The sequence below is a fragment of the Rhincodon typus genome, chromosome 6 (genome assembly GCF_021869965.1).
Source record: "Rhincodon typus isolate 14 chromosome 6, sRhiTyp1.1, whole genome shotgun sequence".
Classification (NCBI taxonomy): Eukaryota; Metazoa; Chordata; class Chondrichthyes; order Orectolobiformes; family Rhincodontidae; genus Rhincodon; species Rhincodon typus.
Genome location: NC_063337.1, coordinates 28,377,916 through 28,397,479, shown reverse-complemented (window position 1 = coordinate 28,397,479; position 19,564 = coordinate 28,377,916). Strand labels below are relative to the sequence as shown.

The 19,564-nt window shown below is 42.4% G+C and overlaps 1 protein-coding gene across 1 annotated transcript in view; it reads left to right on the top strand.

The window, feature by feature from the left end:
• The first annotated feature begins 8,916 nt into the window (after window positions 1–8,916).
• Window positions 8,917–19,564, top strand: part of nbeaa (neurobeachin a) — an 831,637-nt gene continuing 820,989 nt past the window's right edge. The window contains exon 1 of the mRNA XM_048597909.1: window positions 8,917–9,222. Within this exon, the coding sequence (XP_048453866.1) occupies window positions 8,917–9,222 (306 nt within the window). The remainder of the gene's footprint in view (window positions 9,223–19,564) is intronic.

Genomic DNA, 19,564 nt, shown 5'->3' with positions numbered 1-19,564 from the left:
GGTAGACCGTTTGGCTCTTTGAGCCTGCTCTGCCATTGATTATGATTGTGGTTGATCAACCAACTCAATAGTTTGTTCCTGCTTTTCCTCCATATCCTTTGATCCTTATAGGCCAAGTGCGATATCCAATTTCTTCTTAAAATCACACAATGCTTTGGCTTTGATTGCTGTTACTATTGAAGTACGACCCAGACTATAGCATACTGTGAAAGCTAGTTTATTCACACACAATCAAGAAAGACATCTTATATTTGCAGACTACTACTCAAAATTCCCTTTTATCCAGAAGGTAAAAGACTTGAGAACCGCAACATTTATCTCAGCAATATGTCTTCTGCTTGCTGAGCAAGGGATTCCTGACAGACTATTATGGGCCAATGGCAGCCAGTTTGCATCCAGAGAATTTATGGAATTCATTGAACAGTAGAGGTTAAACAGCACCATCTCATCACCTGATTACCCATGGGGACATAGTTTATAAGGATGGTCAAAAGAACCCTTTCAAAATGTTGAGAGAAAAAGTCCCGAACCTTTATTTATTGTCACTTCAACCCATACCTCTCAAGACTGACATGAAATCACCTGTAGAATTGTTGAATAAAGAAACTATAAGACTATTCAGCCAAACAAAATACATTATTCAAGTAACCAAGAGATTTGAGATGACAACTCATTGAAGCAGAAGAAAGAAAGGATCAGCACTTGGAGTTATAGAGTCTTAGCATTGTACAGCATGGAAACAGACCCTTTGGTCCAACTCATCCATGCCAACCAGATATCCTAAATTAACCTAGTCCCATTTGCCAGCATTTTGCCCATATCCCTGTAAGCTCTCCCTATTCATGTACCCATCCAGATGCCTTTTAAATGTTATAATGTACCAGACTTCATTACTTCATGTGGTAGCTCATTCCATATACACACCACCTCTGAGTGAAAAGTTGTCCTTTGGTTCCTTTTATGTCTTTCCCCTCTCACCTTAAACCTGTGCCCTCTAGTTTTGCACTCCCCTACCCTGGGAAAAAGACCTTGGCTATTTACCCTATCCATGCTGCTCATGATTCTATAAACCTCAATAAGGTCACCCCTCAGCCTCTGATGCTTCAGGGAATATAACTTCAGCCTATTCAGTGTATCCCTATAGCTCAAACCCTCCAAACCCGGCAACATCCCTGTAAATCTTTTCTGAACCCTTTCAAGTTTAGCAACACCTTTCCTATAGCATTGAGGCCAGAATTGAATGCAGTATCCAAAAGTGGCCTAATGAATATCCTGTACAACTGCAACATGACATCTCAACTCCGAGACTCAATGCACTGACCAAGAAAGGCAAGTGTACCAAATGCCTGCTTCACTATCCTATCTACTTGTGAGTGCACCTTCAAAGAACTGTGAACCTGCACCCCAAAGTCTCCTTGTTCAGCAACACTCCCGAGGATCCCACCATTACGTGTATGAGTCCTGAGCTGATTTGCCTTACCAACATACAACACCTCACATTTCTCACTTCACCAATTATATTAAAAACATATCTGAGCTGACTGAGTTAGTGAAACATAAAAATGGAAATAAACCCATTCAATGAAGAATATAAAATTGAAATGGGCTGTACCCGCAGCAGGAAGGACTTGACGCTATTCAGGATTCAGCTGATAAGAACCAATTAAAATTCATGCCACAAAATCTAGGCAATTTCTGTTGGAGTTGCCCATTATTGATGAGAATTGTTAGTTGAGGCAACAATTTCCACAGTCAGAATTGTAGCTTTCATGCTCATGGCAACCAGATAAGATAATGAAGTGCCTCATAGAAATCTTAATGGGAAAGAGAAAACTTGTAATTTAGTAAAGTGTAGAAGGGAAAGTCTGATCCCACCTTAATCAAAGGCTTTTTAAATAATTGCCATTACATATTATATATGTGGGTATACTGAAATTATAAATGCAACTAAAAAATTAACATTAAAGAATTTAGTTGAATTCTGTTAGATAAATTGCTATAGATAGTAGAAAGAAGTCCCCATCCTATCAGCAGGGGGGATGAAGGACAAATAGCGTAAATACCAAGGACCAAATGACATATAATGAAGGGTATAAACAGATAATGTCATGAAAGGACACTGGAAACAGATAGCATCATAATGGGGCATTTGCAAAACATTACTTAGTCATTATGGCCTCAGAAAATGAACAATTGCAGCTTCACAAGGTACCAACAGCACCCATTCAGTAGAATGCAATGTCTGGGGAGGAGCATAATGGTCAGAGGGTATGTAGCAAGCGCTGACATCAATGTTGCATGTAGCCATTTAACGTGGTATGTATAAATATCCTGTACTTTATTGGGAAAGGTAAAGTGTCACTGATCTCCAATCTGAGCTGTGTTTAAAAGGGAAACTGGGCTCCACATGAAAGCCAGCCTTGGAGCAGTCTCTGGCTTCTCCCACATGTGTGGTAAAACAGCTCTGAGTAAAGGTTACTTGCACCAGTGAACACAGAAATGCAGACTCCTCTTTGACATGTCTCTTTGACAATGCCCATCTTCAATGAGAGAATCTTATTATCTCTCCATGATGTTCGATGGCATTATCATCATTAAATCTCCCATCATCAACAGCTTGAGGAAAACCATCAACAAGAATCTTAACTGAACCAGCCTATAAATGCTATGACTATCAGGGCAGGTCAGAGGCTGGGAATACTTTGGCAAATGGCTCACCTTCTGGCTTCCTAAAGCCTGTCTGCCATCTATAAGGCACAAATTATGTGGTGAATCTAGTGGAATATTTTTCATTTTCCTAGGTCTGTGCAGCTCCAACTCCATTCAAGAATCATAAAAAGTCCACTTAATCAGCGCTTCATCATCACTTTAAACATTCACTCCCTCCACACTCATGCACTATGGCAGTAATCTGTAACACATACAACTTGCAGTGCAGCAAATAGCCCAAAGTCTTTTGGGAGGACCTTCCAAATCTGTGACTTCGACCACCTAGAAAGAGCAAGGAAATAGATATGTGGGAACACTACCATTCACAATTTCCTGCCCAAGCTATCCTGTCTTGATATTATGTTCTTTCATTATTGCAGGGTCAAAGCTTGGAACTCCCTTCTTGATATAACAGTAGCTGTATCCACACAAGTTACGGGGAGATGGTGGCATAGTGACAATGTCACCTGACTTGTAACCCAAAGGCTGAGCCTTAAGCTTTGGGATATGGGTTTAAAACTCATTAGCAACACGTGGAATTTAAATTCTCTAATTAAATTTTTGTCTGGTCTGGCCTATATGTGACCCCAAACTCATAGGTATGTGGCTGGCTCTTAACTGTCTTCTGAAATGTCCAAGCAAGCCACTCTGAGGGCAATTTAGGCATGATAATAAATGCTAGCTATGCCTGTGATGCTCACATCCCATCAATGAATTAAAAGACTAGCTGTACTCAAACAGCTCGAGAAGGCAACACACCACCTTAAGGGCTATTAGCAATGGACAACATATGCTAACCATGCCAGTGATGCTATTTTCTTTGAACAAATATGAAATAGAGAATCCTTACCCTTTGTGTTCAGTTATCACAAAAACTAACAGAAGAAAATGCACCAGATTGTACCAACTGATGTGCCAATGTCCAAGGAAATATTTAACCAGGACATACCTATATGAACAGCCAACTTCATCCATTTGTACCACAACACAGCTTTTGTAGGATGGTCTGTAGTTTCAAGGACAATTGTCAATGCACCAACACCTCTCTCTTCCACTATTGTTCACCTCCCTGCTTCCCTTTCTTCCCTGTTTGGCAAAACAGGAGATTGTTGCATTTGAACTGCACCTAAGGTTCAGCAAGATGAACCTGTATGTGCCAGAAATTGGATAGCTTCAACCTTGTCATTGCTGATGGAGCTGCTGGTTTACAACGTGGTTTACAAAATACCATGCAACACCTACCACAAACATTACATCGGACAGACAGGAAGAAAACTAGCCATCAGAATACATGAACATCAGCTAGCAGCAAAACAACATGACGAACTTTCCTTAATATCAGTACACTTGGACAATGAAGGCCACCAGTTTAACTGGGACAACGTAACTAAAATAGCCCAAGCCAAACATAGACACGCACGGGAATTCCTAGAGGCATGGTTCTCAACCCGTAATGCAATCAACAAACACACAGAATTGGACCCTTATATACAAACCCATACAGATCAAAACCGGAAATGACACTACTCACCATAACAGACCAGACAGTATAAATTCCAAGCAGCGTACAACAACATTGCATCATCGGAGGCCTCACTGATGATGTTACCTAGCATGGTAATGCAACGTCTGAATGAAAACAAGCCAGCTCGGTGAGCAAGTCAACAACCTCACCCATAACCCAAGCTACAAATTTTTGCTAAATAGATGCACGCACCATAAAGACAAAAGAAGGGAAAGAATGAGAATTGAAAAATGTTGGAGAAAATATGAACGGGACCTTTATGTTAAGTAGAAGCTGAAGAAGTATACCATAAAGGAAGGAACATATTGATAGGGTGAGCTGAAATAGGATGGGAGGAGGCGCTTGTGAAACATGGGCATTGATATAAACCTGTTGTACCCAGCAGTCTTCTTTTGCGTCGTAAAACAGTACCATGTGTAAGGGTGGCAAAGGAAAGATAGGGAAACCGCCAAACAAATAAACAAGGAATATTTCTGTAAGAAACAGTATGGCTGTACTACGCCTGTGAGCACTGGCCCTGAAGACCTAGAATAAATTATTCAAAAATTATCATCCTGAAGCTCAATTTTAAGTAATTGTGTAAGAGATAAAGAAAACTCTGGCATTAAACGCAAGCCTGATAAATCTCAAATACTAATTAAATATTGTCTGCTGTAAATCAGAAGCAAAATCTTCTTGTCTTATACAATGCATTAAGGAAGTATTTAATATATGACAAAAGCAACATCAGGAACAAAGCAGGCCAGGCAGCATCAGAGGAGCAGGAAAGTTGATGTTTCGGGTCAGGACCCATCTTCAGAAAAGGGGAAGGCACCTGGGAAATAAATAGAGAGGAGGGGTGGGCCTGGGGAAGATAGGTGGAATGGTGATAGGGAGTGCAGGTGGGGAGTGGTGGGAATTGGTCAGTGGGATGATGGGTGGGAGAGAAGATGGATGGGTTGTGTCAGGTCAAGGAAGTGGGAATGAAAGGGAGGGTTGGACCTGGGATGAGGCAGGGAGTGGGGAGATTTTATAATTGGTGAATTCCATGTTTAGGCCATCAGGCTGTAGGCTCCCTAGGCAGAATATGAGGTGTTGCTCCTCCAGTTTTCAAGTGGTGTCATTGTGACACCGGAGGAGGCCCAGGAAGGACATCCAGGGAGTCAGAGGGGGAGTTAAAATGGTTGGCGACTGGGAGGTGTTGTCGTTTGTCATGTACAGAGCACAGATGTTCTATGAATCTACGCTTAGTCTCACCAGTGTAGATGACGCCACATCGGGAGCAGTGGATACAGTAGACCAAGTTGGCGGATGTACAGGTGAACCCCTGTCTGATATGAACAGTTTGTTTTGGGACTTGATGGAGGTGTAGGGGTAGGTGTAGGGGCAGGTGTAGCATTTCCTGCGGTTGCAGGGAAAGGTGCTGGGGGTGGTGTAGTTAGTGGGGAGTGTGGAGCAGATGAGGGAGTCGCGGAGACAGCGGTCCCTATAAAAGGCAGAAAGGGGTGGGAAGGGAAATATCGTTTTGGTCGTGGGGTCGGATTATAGGTGATGGATTGGCGGAGAATGATATGTTGGATGCAGAGGTTGGTGGGGTGCTATGTGAGGACAAGGGGGATTCTGTCTTTATTTTTGTTGGGGGCAGGGAATGTGAAGGCAGAAGTGCGGGAAATGCAAGAGAAGAGGTTGAGGGCATTTTTGATCACCGGAGGGGTGAAATTACAGACCTTGAAATAGGAGGACATCTGGGATGTTCTGGAGTGGAACGGTCCATCCTAGGAGCAAACATGGTGGACGTGGAGGAATTGGGAATAGGGGATCGCATTCTTGCAGGAGGTTGGGTGAGGGGAGTGTAGTCCAGGTCGCTGTGGGAGTCGGTGGGCTTGAAATAGATGTCAGTTTCAAGACGATCACCAGAGAATGAGACGGAGAGGTCTAGGAAGGAGACAGAGGTATCGGAAATGGTCCGGGTGAATTTGAGGTTGGGGTGAAAGGTGTTAGTAAAGTTGATGAACTGTTCAAGCTCCTTGTGGGAGCACGAGACAGCACCGATACAGTGATAAATGTACGTTTCAAGGTCGAAAACAAAACTTGCATCTCAGACAGGGGTTCACCTGTACATCTGTCAACTTGGTCTACTGTATCTGCTGCTCTCAACATAGCCTCCTCTACATCAGTGAGACCAATCACAGACTTGGAGACTGTTTTGTGCTCTGTATGTGACAAGCAGCACGCCTTCCCATCACCAACCAATTTAACCCCCCTTCCACTTCCTGGGTGACATGTCCATCCTGGGCCTCCTCCAGTGCCATAATGACACCAACCGCAAACTGGAAGAGCAACACCTCATATTCTGCCTCATCCCATGTCCAACCCTTACTCTCATCCCCCTCCTTGACCTGACACAACCCATCCATCTTCTCTCCTACCCATCAGCCCCAAACAAATCTCACTGACCAATCCCCACCACGCCCCACCTGCACTCACCAATCACCATCCCCAGCCCCACCCTTCCTCTATTTATTTCCCAGTTCACCACCACCACTTTCTGCAGAAGGGTCCTGACCTGTAACGTCAACTTTCCTGCTCCACTGATGCTGCCTGGCCTGCTGTGTTCCTCCAGCTCCACACTGTGTTGTCTCTGACTCCAGCATCTGCAGTTCTGGCTGTCTCAAAAGTAACGTCAGGACTGTTTTGAAAATAGTTAGTATTTATGCATGCTAAAATTAGCACTGAGGTATAAAATGACTTAAAAGGTTTTCAGTCAGAAGGTACGATGTGAATACAATGAAAGAAGTAGAAGTAATGTCTTATTTAATAAAATGTACGAGCACGTCTTTTCATTTCAAGTTCTCCCTTATTTCAATTGTTCTATATGAAAAATAGCCCATATAAATAGGAACGAATAAGTACGTTATTGAATGCCGGTTGTCTATTTATAACTCGGGTATTTAAGATTTCGTTAAACATATTCAGGACTGGATAAAATTACTTCCCTTTAAGTCTCATTACAAATGGTAAAGTCCAAAATTAATCAAGCCCTGGTGTAAAAATGTATAAACATTTGGTTGTAGCTGTCCATGAAGCAAAGTTATTTGATAGAAATTACATTTTTAAACAAAACAGTGTAGTGATTTAATAAGCTATTATTCTACCGTAGTCGTCCTTTTTTTTTCCCCTCGTGGTAGTCCTAAAACATTCCAAAGAAAGTTGAGGTCACTTCATCTCACGACGTTCTTAAAGTTTTCAGCTAAATTTCTTGTTCTAGCTCCTCGTTACCCTACGTTAACAAAAATCAGTATTGTCGTTTAATGATCCATAACTCCTTTGTTAAACTGTCTGTCTGGTTGATTGTAAATGCCAGTCTTTTATTGTGCCAGAAAATATGGAAAACGGAGTATGGAAAGATTTAATTTCACACAGTTCTAAGCTATAATGAATAGGAAGGCGATCTTGAGTTTACATCCAGGTTAAAGTGGTTGCTTTCCGAAATAATGCGTATTAAAGTCGCTTTCTCAATTTCTGCAATAAGGCAAACAAAGGGATTAGTGGTTTTGTTGAAAGTATTTATTTGGGTTCTGCAGTTATGGAACATAGACACTTCCTTGACCTTTGTTTTTCCCACTAACTAGATGCTGCATAAAATAACACGATTATTTTTTTTCTCTGACGTTACGGGAATGTCGGTATGAATCAATGTTGTACAATCCGTGGAGTCAACTGGATTTCCAGGATGAAGGTACGGAAGGGTATTCTAGAGACGGCTGGATTGGAAAAAAATCCTTTTTTCTTAATTTCAAAACTTCTTCATAGTCAAACCCGACTTGTGAACGGGCAAAATTAAAATCATAATTTAAGCATAACGGCCTAAATGTTTACATTACACAAAACTAAAACGCTTGCAGTTTGATCCACTCCTAAAAATCCTAATGAGCAATTCGCTATAATAGAGCATTCACTCTTCATAAGAGTGTAGACAACCCTTTTTACTCCGTACTCCTTTCAGTTGTATTTTGACGTAATTGCAGATATTTTCAGACGTATGCTATTCACAATAATAACTGTTTGAAAACTCGTCCAAGTGCTGGTTGGTGGTGCTTCCTAATGACACTAGTCATGGTTGGAGGCAATTAGAACAATGTCTCAGCATTTTCATCACTTTAGCTTGTTCGTGGAAAAGGACCACGAAATAAGAAAGAACTTCAGACCTGAATAAACGGGTTTAATGGTTTCTACTTGTGCTTTGTTGATGCGGTGCGGTTTGTTTTTCTCTCTGGGCACAAGCTGATTTCCCCCTCCACTGACTGCTCTGAGCTGGCAACATGTGCACTTGTCACCTGGACACCTGAGACTTGTCTAACGGATCCCGCCGACGCCTAGTACGCATGCGCAGCCGAGCTGACTGCAGCGAGGGTCCAGAAGATGGCGGAGAAAATGATAAGGTAGCGAGTGGTTTGGCAGCAAAATAAACTGCAGTCATTCTGTCTTTAAATTCAAGGAGAGATCGAACTCAAATATAGATCGAACCTTGTCATTTATTAAAAGGGAGGACTTCTCTATTTCTCTGTATCTGATCGTTTTTCTCTCTCTGGTGTGGGTTGAATTCTGCTGAGCTTTTTTTTTCCAGAATATTCTACCCCCCCCCCTTCTATTTCTCTGGTGCCGGTGAATGTGAGAAACAGGAATTGCTCGGGTCGAAGGACATGGCGAGCGACAAACCGGCACTGCCGGTAAACATGCAGCCTCCGGCTCCGGCTGGAGCTGGAGAAGACACCGGCTTAGATACTGGAGGAGAAGCCGGGGCCGGGGGTCTGGAGCTTGGCACTAAACCACAGCCACCACCGCCGACAGCGACAGCAGCAGACACGGTGGGTTCGATGGTGTCCATCTCTGGCATTAACCCTTCTGTGCCCATCAGGAATATTAAGATGAAATTCGCCGTTGTCATCGGCCTCATCCAAGTTGGGGAGGTCAGCAACCGGGATATCGTGGAGACTGTGCTTAATTTGGTGAGTCTTTATTTAAAGTGTAGCGATTAAATTTGTCCTTAATCTGTGCCCTTGAGAACTGGGGTTTGGGGGTAAGAAATCGTCTTGTAAGGTTTAGGGGAGGAGTAATTACTCCTGTTTATCAAGGCAGAAACGTTGACGTGAATTCTTGTCGGTATGGCATTTTTGTTGGGGAGCCGATGCGGAATCCAAGGCAGGCTAGGCGGTTTATTGCCATGGGTTGTGTTGCACCTGGCCGAAAGGATTAAGGTTTCTTTTAATTAACCAGATGCTGTACGCAATCAGAAATCCAGACTCGATCTGCGATAGGAAAGGGCATGACAGCCGCTTCCAAATAGTGCGGAGTGGGTGGGGGTGCAGTGGCGACTAAAGAGGCGGAAAGCGAAGTGACAGTTTTATGGAAATTGATCTGTTCGAAATTAACCTGGCTATACTGTAGGCATGGTCAGCGTCTTTTTTTGTGTATGAGCAGAGAGGGTTGTTACTGTGAATAACACGCACGCATCTGATTTACTTTTCCACTTAATACTTGAAAACCCCTTCCTTGCGTCTTCTAAGAATTAGCACTGCCTACCCGCGATTTAAGGGCTTTGTTTTTGACAAGCTGCGGGTTATGTCGTAAAGGCCCCTGTGGCCCCCGTCCCATCTGACTCAGTGTCCTTTGAGCATTATTTGACTTTTTATAGGGATGATTGAGACGATTGCAAAGTACATCGGATGGCTTGGTGAAGTGTATCAGGCTGTTTTTAATATCTGAAAGTACTGATCTCGATGGAATTTCTAATTTCTACTTTTAACTAAAACATCCAAACGCACAAGAATATATAGATAGTAGCGCTTTTGAATTGGCAACTAACTGGTTTGAATAACAAATTAGCTTTTGGAAGATAATGCTGTAGCACTGTAATCACACTTTCCTCAGTTTTGAGCAGATGGGTAAGAGGACCACTGTGCAGTTTGGAAAACCACCAGACTTGCTTGAAATTGACAAATGACTGCTATACTATTCACCTCAACTTAATCTGAAATTTGTCAGTCAGTTATGGAACTAATGATTGAGCGATACCACCAACATCTTAGAAACCACAAATTGACTGCTGTTATTGATTTGCGTAAAGTGCTTTCCAGAAGTGTTAAACACGAAAAGCTTAATTTTCCGTGCTAAACTTTGCGCTCAAGCACATTTTATGAAGTTAGCTGTAAATTGCCTAGAATAACAACAACTTTATTTGTGTGGAATGATTGTGTATTCTGTTAATTGACTCTTGCTGTTCTGATTTCAAGGCTACAGCTTTGGTGTCTTGGTCATAAGATGGAAAGAGGCTTCTCAGCCCTTTGCCTCTACTGGCTGTATCAAAGAGTTATACAGTTAGTTTTACTTATTTTTTGCAATTGTGTACAAAGTTTTGTACTTCAGGTATTTACTTGATTCCCTTTTGAAACTTCTTACTGAATCTGATTTCATCACCTTTTTCGGGCAGCTCATTCCAGCCAGTAATACACTGTATAACCCTTTATTTGTTTGATAGTTATTTTAAATGTGCATCCTGTTTAAATCATTGACACCCTTCCTAGAAGTATGAAACCCAGAAGTGGCTACAATTCCTCAACTTGGACCACACCAGTCTATTATAAGATTTAGTGTAAATTCATTTTGTATTCTGTGCCTCTACTTCTAAATCCAAGGCTTGCATATGCCTTTAATAGCATCCCCACCTTGTTCTGCCTCCTTCTAAGACTCGTGCATAAAATCCCAGGTATTTCTGAGCTTCAACACTTCTTCAAAATTGTACCATTTAGCTTATTGCTTCGAACCTTTCTAAGAAAATGAATAATTTATCATTACTTGGCATTAAATTTAATCTGCCATGTGTCTGCTCATTTCACCAGTTCGTCCATGTACTCCTGACATTTGTTGCTACTCTCTTCAGTGCTTACTGTATTTGAGTTTCATGTCATCTGTAAATTCTGAAATTACACCCTGTATACACAAGGTCAGGGTTATTAATATATACTGATAAGAGTTGAATACTGTGCCATTGTGTACTTTAATTCAGTCTTATAAAATTTGCTTAGAAACAAGGGGTGATTCTGGTGGTTGATTTTGTGATCAGAGGTCCGTTTCTAGTGGGAATTCTAAAATCGGTGCTAAGTCCTCTGCTTTTGTGGTCCGTATCAGTGATTTCGTCTTGAATGTAAGTGGTATGACTAAAGTTTACAGATGATCAAATCTTGGACAAATATGACTGATAATGAAGAAAGACTGCAGGAAAGAATCAATAGACTAGTCAAGGTGAGTGGGGTCGGTTAGGTCGGTTAGCTGGATGGCTGGCTTGCAATGCAGAGTGACGCCAACAATGTGGGTTAAATTCTAATGCCAGCTGAGATAACCATGAAGGACTCTCATCACCCTGGGTGGCATGGTGACTCGGTGGTTAGCATTACTGCCTAAGTGCCAGAAAGGGTTGATTCCAGCCTTGGGTGGCTTCTGTGTGGAGTTTGCATGCTCTACAGGTGTCTGCACGAGTTCCTGCTGGATGCTCCAGTTTTCTCTCTGTCCAAAGATGTGCAGGTGGATTCACCGTGCCAAATTGCCCTGCAGAGTCCAGGGGTGCGCAGTCTAGCTGGATTACCAATGGTAACTATGGGCTTATGGGGATAGGTTGGGGGCCTTGGTCTGGGTGGGATGCTCTTTGGAGGCTTGATGCAGCCTTGATGGACTGAATGGCCTCTTTTTGCATGGTAAGGATTCTATGATTCTGACCTCTCCCCTTACTTGAGGTGTGATGACCCTCAAGTTAAACTACCACCAATCATCTCTCTAATGCGAGAAGCTCTTCAGTAGGACTACAGCAACTTTGTATATGTGGGCACGCGGAGGTGGTGTATGTGTATATGTGGTGCACAGTGGGTTAGGCTGTTTATATGTCGCATGTATGTGTCTGATGTATATATCCCACACTGCAATCTGCTACTCGCTTCCCATTTATGCTACATTTGTCCTCCTCGGGGCACCTACAGGGTTGTCCAAAATCAAATCCCTCACCTTGATGAGAACAAAGTCTCTCTCAAAATACTATTGACTATGCATATTTTGTTTATATGGTTATGAATGTATTACTGTCTTTGTCACTGGGTCAAAATACTGGAGCTCCCTCCCTTAAAAGCACTGTAGGTGTACCTACATCAAATGGACTGTAGTTGTTCAAGAAGGCAAACACCATCACCACCGCGCCCCCTCCCCTCTTTCCGCCCCACCCCACCCCCACCAAGCCGCCTCAAGGGCAATTACAGATGAGCAATTATTGCAGATGCAACCAGTGAGGATCCCGTTGTCTGAATGCATTAAAAAAAAATGAACCCTTAATTAACTAAAACTTTAATATTGTTTGGGTCTTCATATACAAAAAGCATGTTCGTACTATGTAGCTTTGTGTACAATAAAAAAAAATCATGTGCTCATGTTTCATAATGAATGTTTATTTTCCTTTTCATATATGGTGATATAATTGTGGGCAACAATCTTTAGTGCACTGTCAATCAGTGGCATTATACCACATGAAGTATTCACTTTTGCAAATTCCTGGACATTTCTCATCTGGCAACATGAATAAATATACACAATAGTGATGTAAACTTTTTTATTCGTTTGTGGAATGAGGGCATTGCTGGTGAGGCCAGCGTTTATTGTCCATCCCTAATTGCCCAGACAGTACTTATGAGTCAACCACATTGCTGTGGGTCTGGACTCAAATGTGGGCCAGGCCAGGTATGGATGGCAGTTTCCTTCCCTAAAGTACATAAGTGAACAGTCGGCAATGGATTCATGGTCATCATTAGACTCCCAATTCCAGATATTTATTGAATTTAAACTCCACCATCTGCCGTGGCAGGATCTGAACCCAGGTCCCCACAACGTTACCTGGGTCTCTGGATTGACATTCGAACGACAATGCCTCCCTAGATAAACACCACATATTTTAAAACATTCTTTTGTTCAGATTGCCTTCCTTATGATTAGAATTTTTATTTTGACAAGAAATAAATTTTCCTCCTTTTACCCCTGTTGACTGCAACCCAAAATTATATCACATGTCAAAACAATGTAATCCAATCACTGTGGAATTGCTGAAATTACATAGCAAGATGTTTTCATATTTTACAGTAATTCTACTTTAACGCATAGCGTAACTTAGTTTCCCAGTACAAAAGTCTGTGATCAGCAGTTACAGAATGCATACTGCAATTATCATTGGGATTTCAATGAAGTCCTGTGAATTTTTTTTAAAAAAAAATGCCATTTGGGCTGGGTATTTTATACACTTTCAGCATAGTCAGCCTTTTGAATCCATCCTTCCTATCAATTTTCACCCTATTCATTTCCTCTATCGTCTCTGTTTTGTTGATATTTTAGCAGCTTGTTCTTCCTTAGTAAATAACGATGCAATGTACCAACTAAATATTCTAGCCGTGCCCTAAATTTCTAAGTGTATTTCACACTCTAATTCTTGCTTACTGTCTACAAATAAAGTTTAGTAACTAGGTTACAAAGCCTTCCTGAGGGGCAAAATCAGGTTTTGGACTGCTCAAACATTCTGTTTTTTTTTCCAGGTTGATAGTCATTGTAGTTTGGATTGGCTCAAACTTTAGCGTGAGCTCTAAGTGCTTATGATTTCATTCATTCCTTGCGGGGATGATCTAATTTACACTGACATTTTTCATTGAACTGTACACTTTAAAAGTGAATCTTTTGGTTCTACTTGCTACTACATTTCCCATATTTCATGTGTGAGACTTTGGGGGAAGGCTCAAAACGCAAACATCTTTATTTTGCCTGCAATTGCATCTTCTGTAGTCTGAATGTTTTAACAGAAGTGTTTGTTTAACTTTAACAGTTAGATTTGATAGGACCAGACACAATCCTGTCCTTAAAGTAAAACGAAACACCGAGAATACTGGAAATCTGAAACAAAAACAGAAATTGCTGAATTAACGCGGCAGATCTGAGAGGGTCTATAGAACATAGAACATTACAGCGCAGTACAGGCCCTTCGGCCCTTGATGTTGCGCCGACCTGTGAAACCTATCTGAAGCCCATCTAACCTAAACTATTCCATTATCATCCATATGTTTATCCAATGACCATTTAAATGCCCTTAAAGTGGGCGAGTCTACTATTTTTGCAGGCAGGGCATTCCACACCCTTACTACTCTGAGTAAAGAACCTACCTCTGACATCTGTCCTATATCTATCACCCCTCAATTTAAAGCTATGTCCCCTCGTGCTAGCCATCACCATCCGAGGAAAAAGGCTCCCACTGTCCACCCTATCTAATCCTCTGATCATCTTGTATGTCTCTATCAAGTCACCTGTAAACCTTCTTCTCTCTAACGAAAACAGCCTCAAAACCCTCAGCCTTTCCTCAAGACCTTCCCTCCATACCAGGCAACATCCTGGTAAATCTCCTCTGCACCCTTTCCAATGCTTCCACATCCTTCCTATAATGCGGTGACCAGAACTGTGCGCAATACTCCAAGTGCGGCCGCACCAGAGTTTTGTACAGCTGCAACATGACCTCATGGCTCCGAAACTCAATCCCTCTACCAATAAAACCTAACATACTGTACGCCTTCTTAACAACGCTATCAACCTGGGTGGCAACTTTCAGTGATCTATGCACATGGACACCGAGATCTTTCTGCTCATCCACACTACCAAGAATCTTACCATTAGCCCAGTACTCTGTATTCCTGTTATTCCTTCCAAAGTGAATCACCTCACACTTTTCCGCATTAAACTCCATTTGCCACCTCTGCAGCTTATCTATGTCCCTCTGTAACCTACAACATCCTTCTGCACTATCCACAACTCCACTGACTTTGGTGTCATCTGCAAATTTACTAACCCATCCTTCTACGCCCTCATCCAGGTCATTTATAAAAATGACAAACAGCAGTGGCCCCAAAACAGATCCTTGAGGTACACCACTAGTAACTGAACTCCAGGATGAACATTTCCCATCAACCACCACCCTCTGTCTTCTTACAGCTAGCCAATTTCTGATCCAAACCGCTAAATCACCCTCAATCCCATGCCTCCGTATTTTCTGCAATAGCCTACCATGGGGAACCTTATCAAACGCTTTACTGAAATCCAAATACACCACATCAACTGCTTTACCCTCATCCACCTGTTTGGTCACCTTCTCAAAGAACTCAATAAGGTTTGTGAGGCACAACCTACCCTTCACAAAACCGTGTTGACTATCCCTAAGCAAATTATTCCTTTCTAGATGATTATAAATCCTATCTCTTATAATCCTTTCCAACACTTTACCCACAACCGAAGTAAGGCTCACTGGTCTATAATTACCAGGGTTGTCTCTACTCCCCTTCTTGAACAAGGGGACAACATTTGCTAGTCTCCAGTCTTCTGGCACTATTCCTGAAGACAATGACGACATATGGAAACAAAGCAGAGTTAATGCTTCATTAACCACCCAGTTCTGAAGTCGGGTCACTGGCTTCAAAATGCTCTCTCCACATATATAATGCCAGACCTGTTGAGTATCTCTAGCAATTTCTGATTGTTTCAATTGTGCTCTTAATTGTATCTTCATCAAAAGCTCAACAGGTTTATATTGTGTAGTGGAATATGCAGTTGATATTTACTTCAGCAAGAAATCAGCCAGTCATCGTTTCATTCTGAAATTTGAATGCCACACAATGCTTGTTCCTTCAGTGTTTTTTTTAAATGTCAAGTAGTTCTTTCATTTGCTCTGTTCAGTGCTCAATGGCAAAAAGTATCATGGGTATATTTGATACCCTTTTTGCTTCATGAAATTTTGATAAGAGAACAACAAAATTGAGGGACTATTTTATGACCTGTTTTTCTTGTAATTCATAAACAAAAATGGATCATAATATGTCTATTGTTTGAACTGTAGAAATTGTATAGTTGACGATGAGTGTAAAGGAGTTTTGGTGCCTTATTTCTATACTTTGGTAGTCTTTACGTTCTCATGATTTTTAGATTACTTTCTAGACTAGACCAATAAACAAAACTTCCTGTCAAGGTGTTCCTACTGATCGTCCACGTGTTCCATAAGACCATAACGTCTAAGAGCAGAACTCCACTAGTCACTGGCTGCTATCCTGAAAATGCCTCCTTTATCCCCCATGCTCTGCCTTCTACCTGTCAGTCCTTTATTCATGCCAGTACCTTGCCCCTAATGTCATGGGTTGTTATCTTATTTAACAGCCTCCTCTGTGATTACCTTGTCAAAGGCCATCTGAAAATCCAAATAGATAATGTCCATTGGCTCTCCTTTGCCTAATGTGCTTGTTACTTCCTCAAAGAATGCTGACAAATTTATTAGAGATGACCTCCCCTTGAGGAAACCATGCTGTCTCAGCCCTATGACACTTCCAAGTACTCCACAATCTCATCCTTAAGAATGACTGTAAAATCTTACCAACGACCAAGGCCAGGCTAACTGGCCTATAGTTTTCTGTCTTCTGCCTCTCGCCCTTCTTAAATAGGGTGTTACATGAGCCATTTTCCAGTCGACTGGGAACCTCCCTGACTCCAGTGATTTCTGAAAGATCATCATTACTCCCACACCCTCTCAACCACCTCCTCCTTCAGAACTATGGGGTATAGTCGATCTGGTCCCAGTAATTTATCCACCTTCAGACTGTTTAGCTTCCCCAGCACCTTTTCCTTGGTGATGGCCACTGTGCTCAACGCCTGCCCTGTGACTGTCTTGAAGTTCTGGTATGCCGCTCATGTCTTATATTGTTCAGCCTGGAGTTTGTCCCAAATCCTCTTGCTACCACCATTTGATGCACCTTTGCTCACATGACACTTCAATAACAGAAATCACAGTTGTGACAGCATGGAAAGAGACCATTAGGTTTATCATGTCCACATTGTGACTGTCTAATGAGCACTTCTCCTGCCTTCTCTCCAAAACCCTGAACATTATTTTTCAAATAACAGTCTAAATTGCTTTTGAATATCTGAGCCTGCCTTTTCTGCTGTTCCACTCCCTTTTTCACAACTCTTTTGGTTGTTTAGCCAATTACTTTTAAATATGTGTCTTTGTGTCCTTTCACAAATGGACAGCAGTGGTTCAAGAAGGTAGCTTGCCATCGATTTCTGAAGGGCAGTAGAAATGGGGGATAAATGCTGGCCCAGCCTGTGAAGTTCGCATTGCCTGAATGAATTAAAGAATAAATGGCTGCTAGGTATTTGTGACCTTTTAGTAGTGTGAAATTTCTGATGAATACAAAATGGTGGAACTTTTGATTTTTGAAGCTGATTGCAAACACTTCCTTTTTTAATGTCATTTTTAGTCATGGTATGCCACACAAATACTATGGATCTTTCTTAACTGTGATCTATGACAAATGATAATACTATAGAGTTAAAGCAGTAACTTGTCACAAGCCAGCTTCATATTATGATGTCTTAATGTGCATCACTGTTCAAACTTCTCTTACATGCATCATTTGCATCTTACTGTGTTTCAGAACATTCCCATTTTGCATTTGTCTGTCTACAAGATCAGCCAGAAATTGATTTTTGAACCCCACCTAGAAAAGATTTAACTTTGTTTTCTTTGGCTTCGACTATAGCCTCTGTTTTCTTCACTGCTGCAGCCCTTTTCACTGACATTTAGAGCAAGACAAACTTGCCTTTTTGATCACATTGTGAAATGGATAATGAGCCTGTTTAGCAGTTAATCCAACACTTGAATATTTTCCTCTTGTGCCTGCAATGAATACATCATCTTGATTGAGCAAGCAATGCACCAGTCTTTGCAAAATCCATTGTAGCTTGGAAAACTTGTTAAGATCTTGCATACGGGACAGCTTCACGTAAGAGTAGAACCCCGTATATGTGTTTATCATGATGTACTGCTGGCTCTCAGTCCACTTGAATATCTTAAATCCTGCTAACTCCTCAAAGAAATTGAGAGGTCAGTAATGGATTATGCTCATTAGCTATTACTTATTTGAATTATGCAGGGGACTGGAAAGTCACAGTAGTTTTGTTTGGCTTGAGCAATACTACAGCCAGGGTTACATAATCACTGGTGTATCCTTTTTTTTTTTTTTGCAAACTTTTCTGGGTCCACTTCAACTTGGGCTTTGAGAGAGTAAGAAACAGCTAGTCTTGCATTATGCTGGTCTTGCCTTTGGATCTGATTTGGATGCGCACTTTCACACCAACTCTGCCTTCATAACTGTTGTCAAATGCTGCTGTAAGTATTAGCTTCTTGGTTGTCTTAGACTAGAAGCATGTTTTCTAATCAGAGATAGTAGGAACTGCAGATGCTGGAGAATCCGAGACAACAAGGTGCAGGGCTGGATGAACACAGCAGGCCAAGCAGCATCATAGGAGCAGAGAGGCTGACGTTTCGGGCCTAGACCCTTCATCAGAAAAGGGGGAGGGGAAGGGGGTTTTGAAATAAATAGGGAGAGAGTGGGAGGCGGATAGAAGAGGGATAGAGGAGAGGATAGGTGGAGAGGAAACAAACAGGTCGAAGAGGCGGGGATGGGGCCAGGAAAGGTGAGTGTAGGTAGGGAGTTAGGAAGGGGATAGGTCAGTCCAGGGAGGACGGACAGGTCAAGGGGGCGGGATGAGGTTGGTCGGTAGGAGATGGAGGTGCGGCTTGAGGTGGGAGGAGGGGATAGGTGGGAGGAAGAACAGGTTAGGGAGGCAGGGACGAGCTGGACTGGTTTTGGGATGCGGTGGGGGGAGGGGAGATTTTGAAACTTGTGAAATCCACATTGATACCATTGGGCTGCAGGGTTCCCAAGCGGAATATGAGTTGCTGTTCCTGCAACCTTCGGGTGGCATCGTTGTGGCACTGCAGGAGGCCCAGGATGGACATGTCGTCTGAGGAATGGGAGGGGGAGTTGAAATGGTTCGCGACTGGGAGGTGCAGTTGTTTGTTGCGAACCGAGCGTAGGTGTTCTGCAAAGCGGTCCCCGAGTCTCCGCTTGGTTTCCCCGATGTAGAGGAAGCCACACCGGGTACAGCGGATGCAGTATACCACATTGGCAGATGTGCAGGTGAACATCTGCTTGATGTGGAAAGTCTTCTTGGGGCCTGGGATGGGGGTGAGGGAGGAGGTATGGGGGCAGGTGTAGCACTTCCTGCGGTTGCAGGGAAAAGTGCCGGGTGTGGTGGAGCTGGAGGGGAGTGTGGAGCGGACAAGGGAGTCACGGAGAGAGTTGTCCCTCCGGAAAGCAGATAAGGGTGGGGAGGGAAAGATGTCTTTGGTGGTGGGGTCGGATTGCAGATGGCGGAAGTGTCGGAGGATGATGCGTT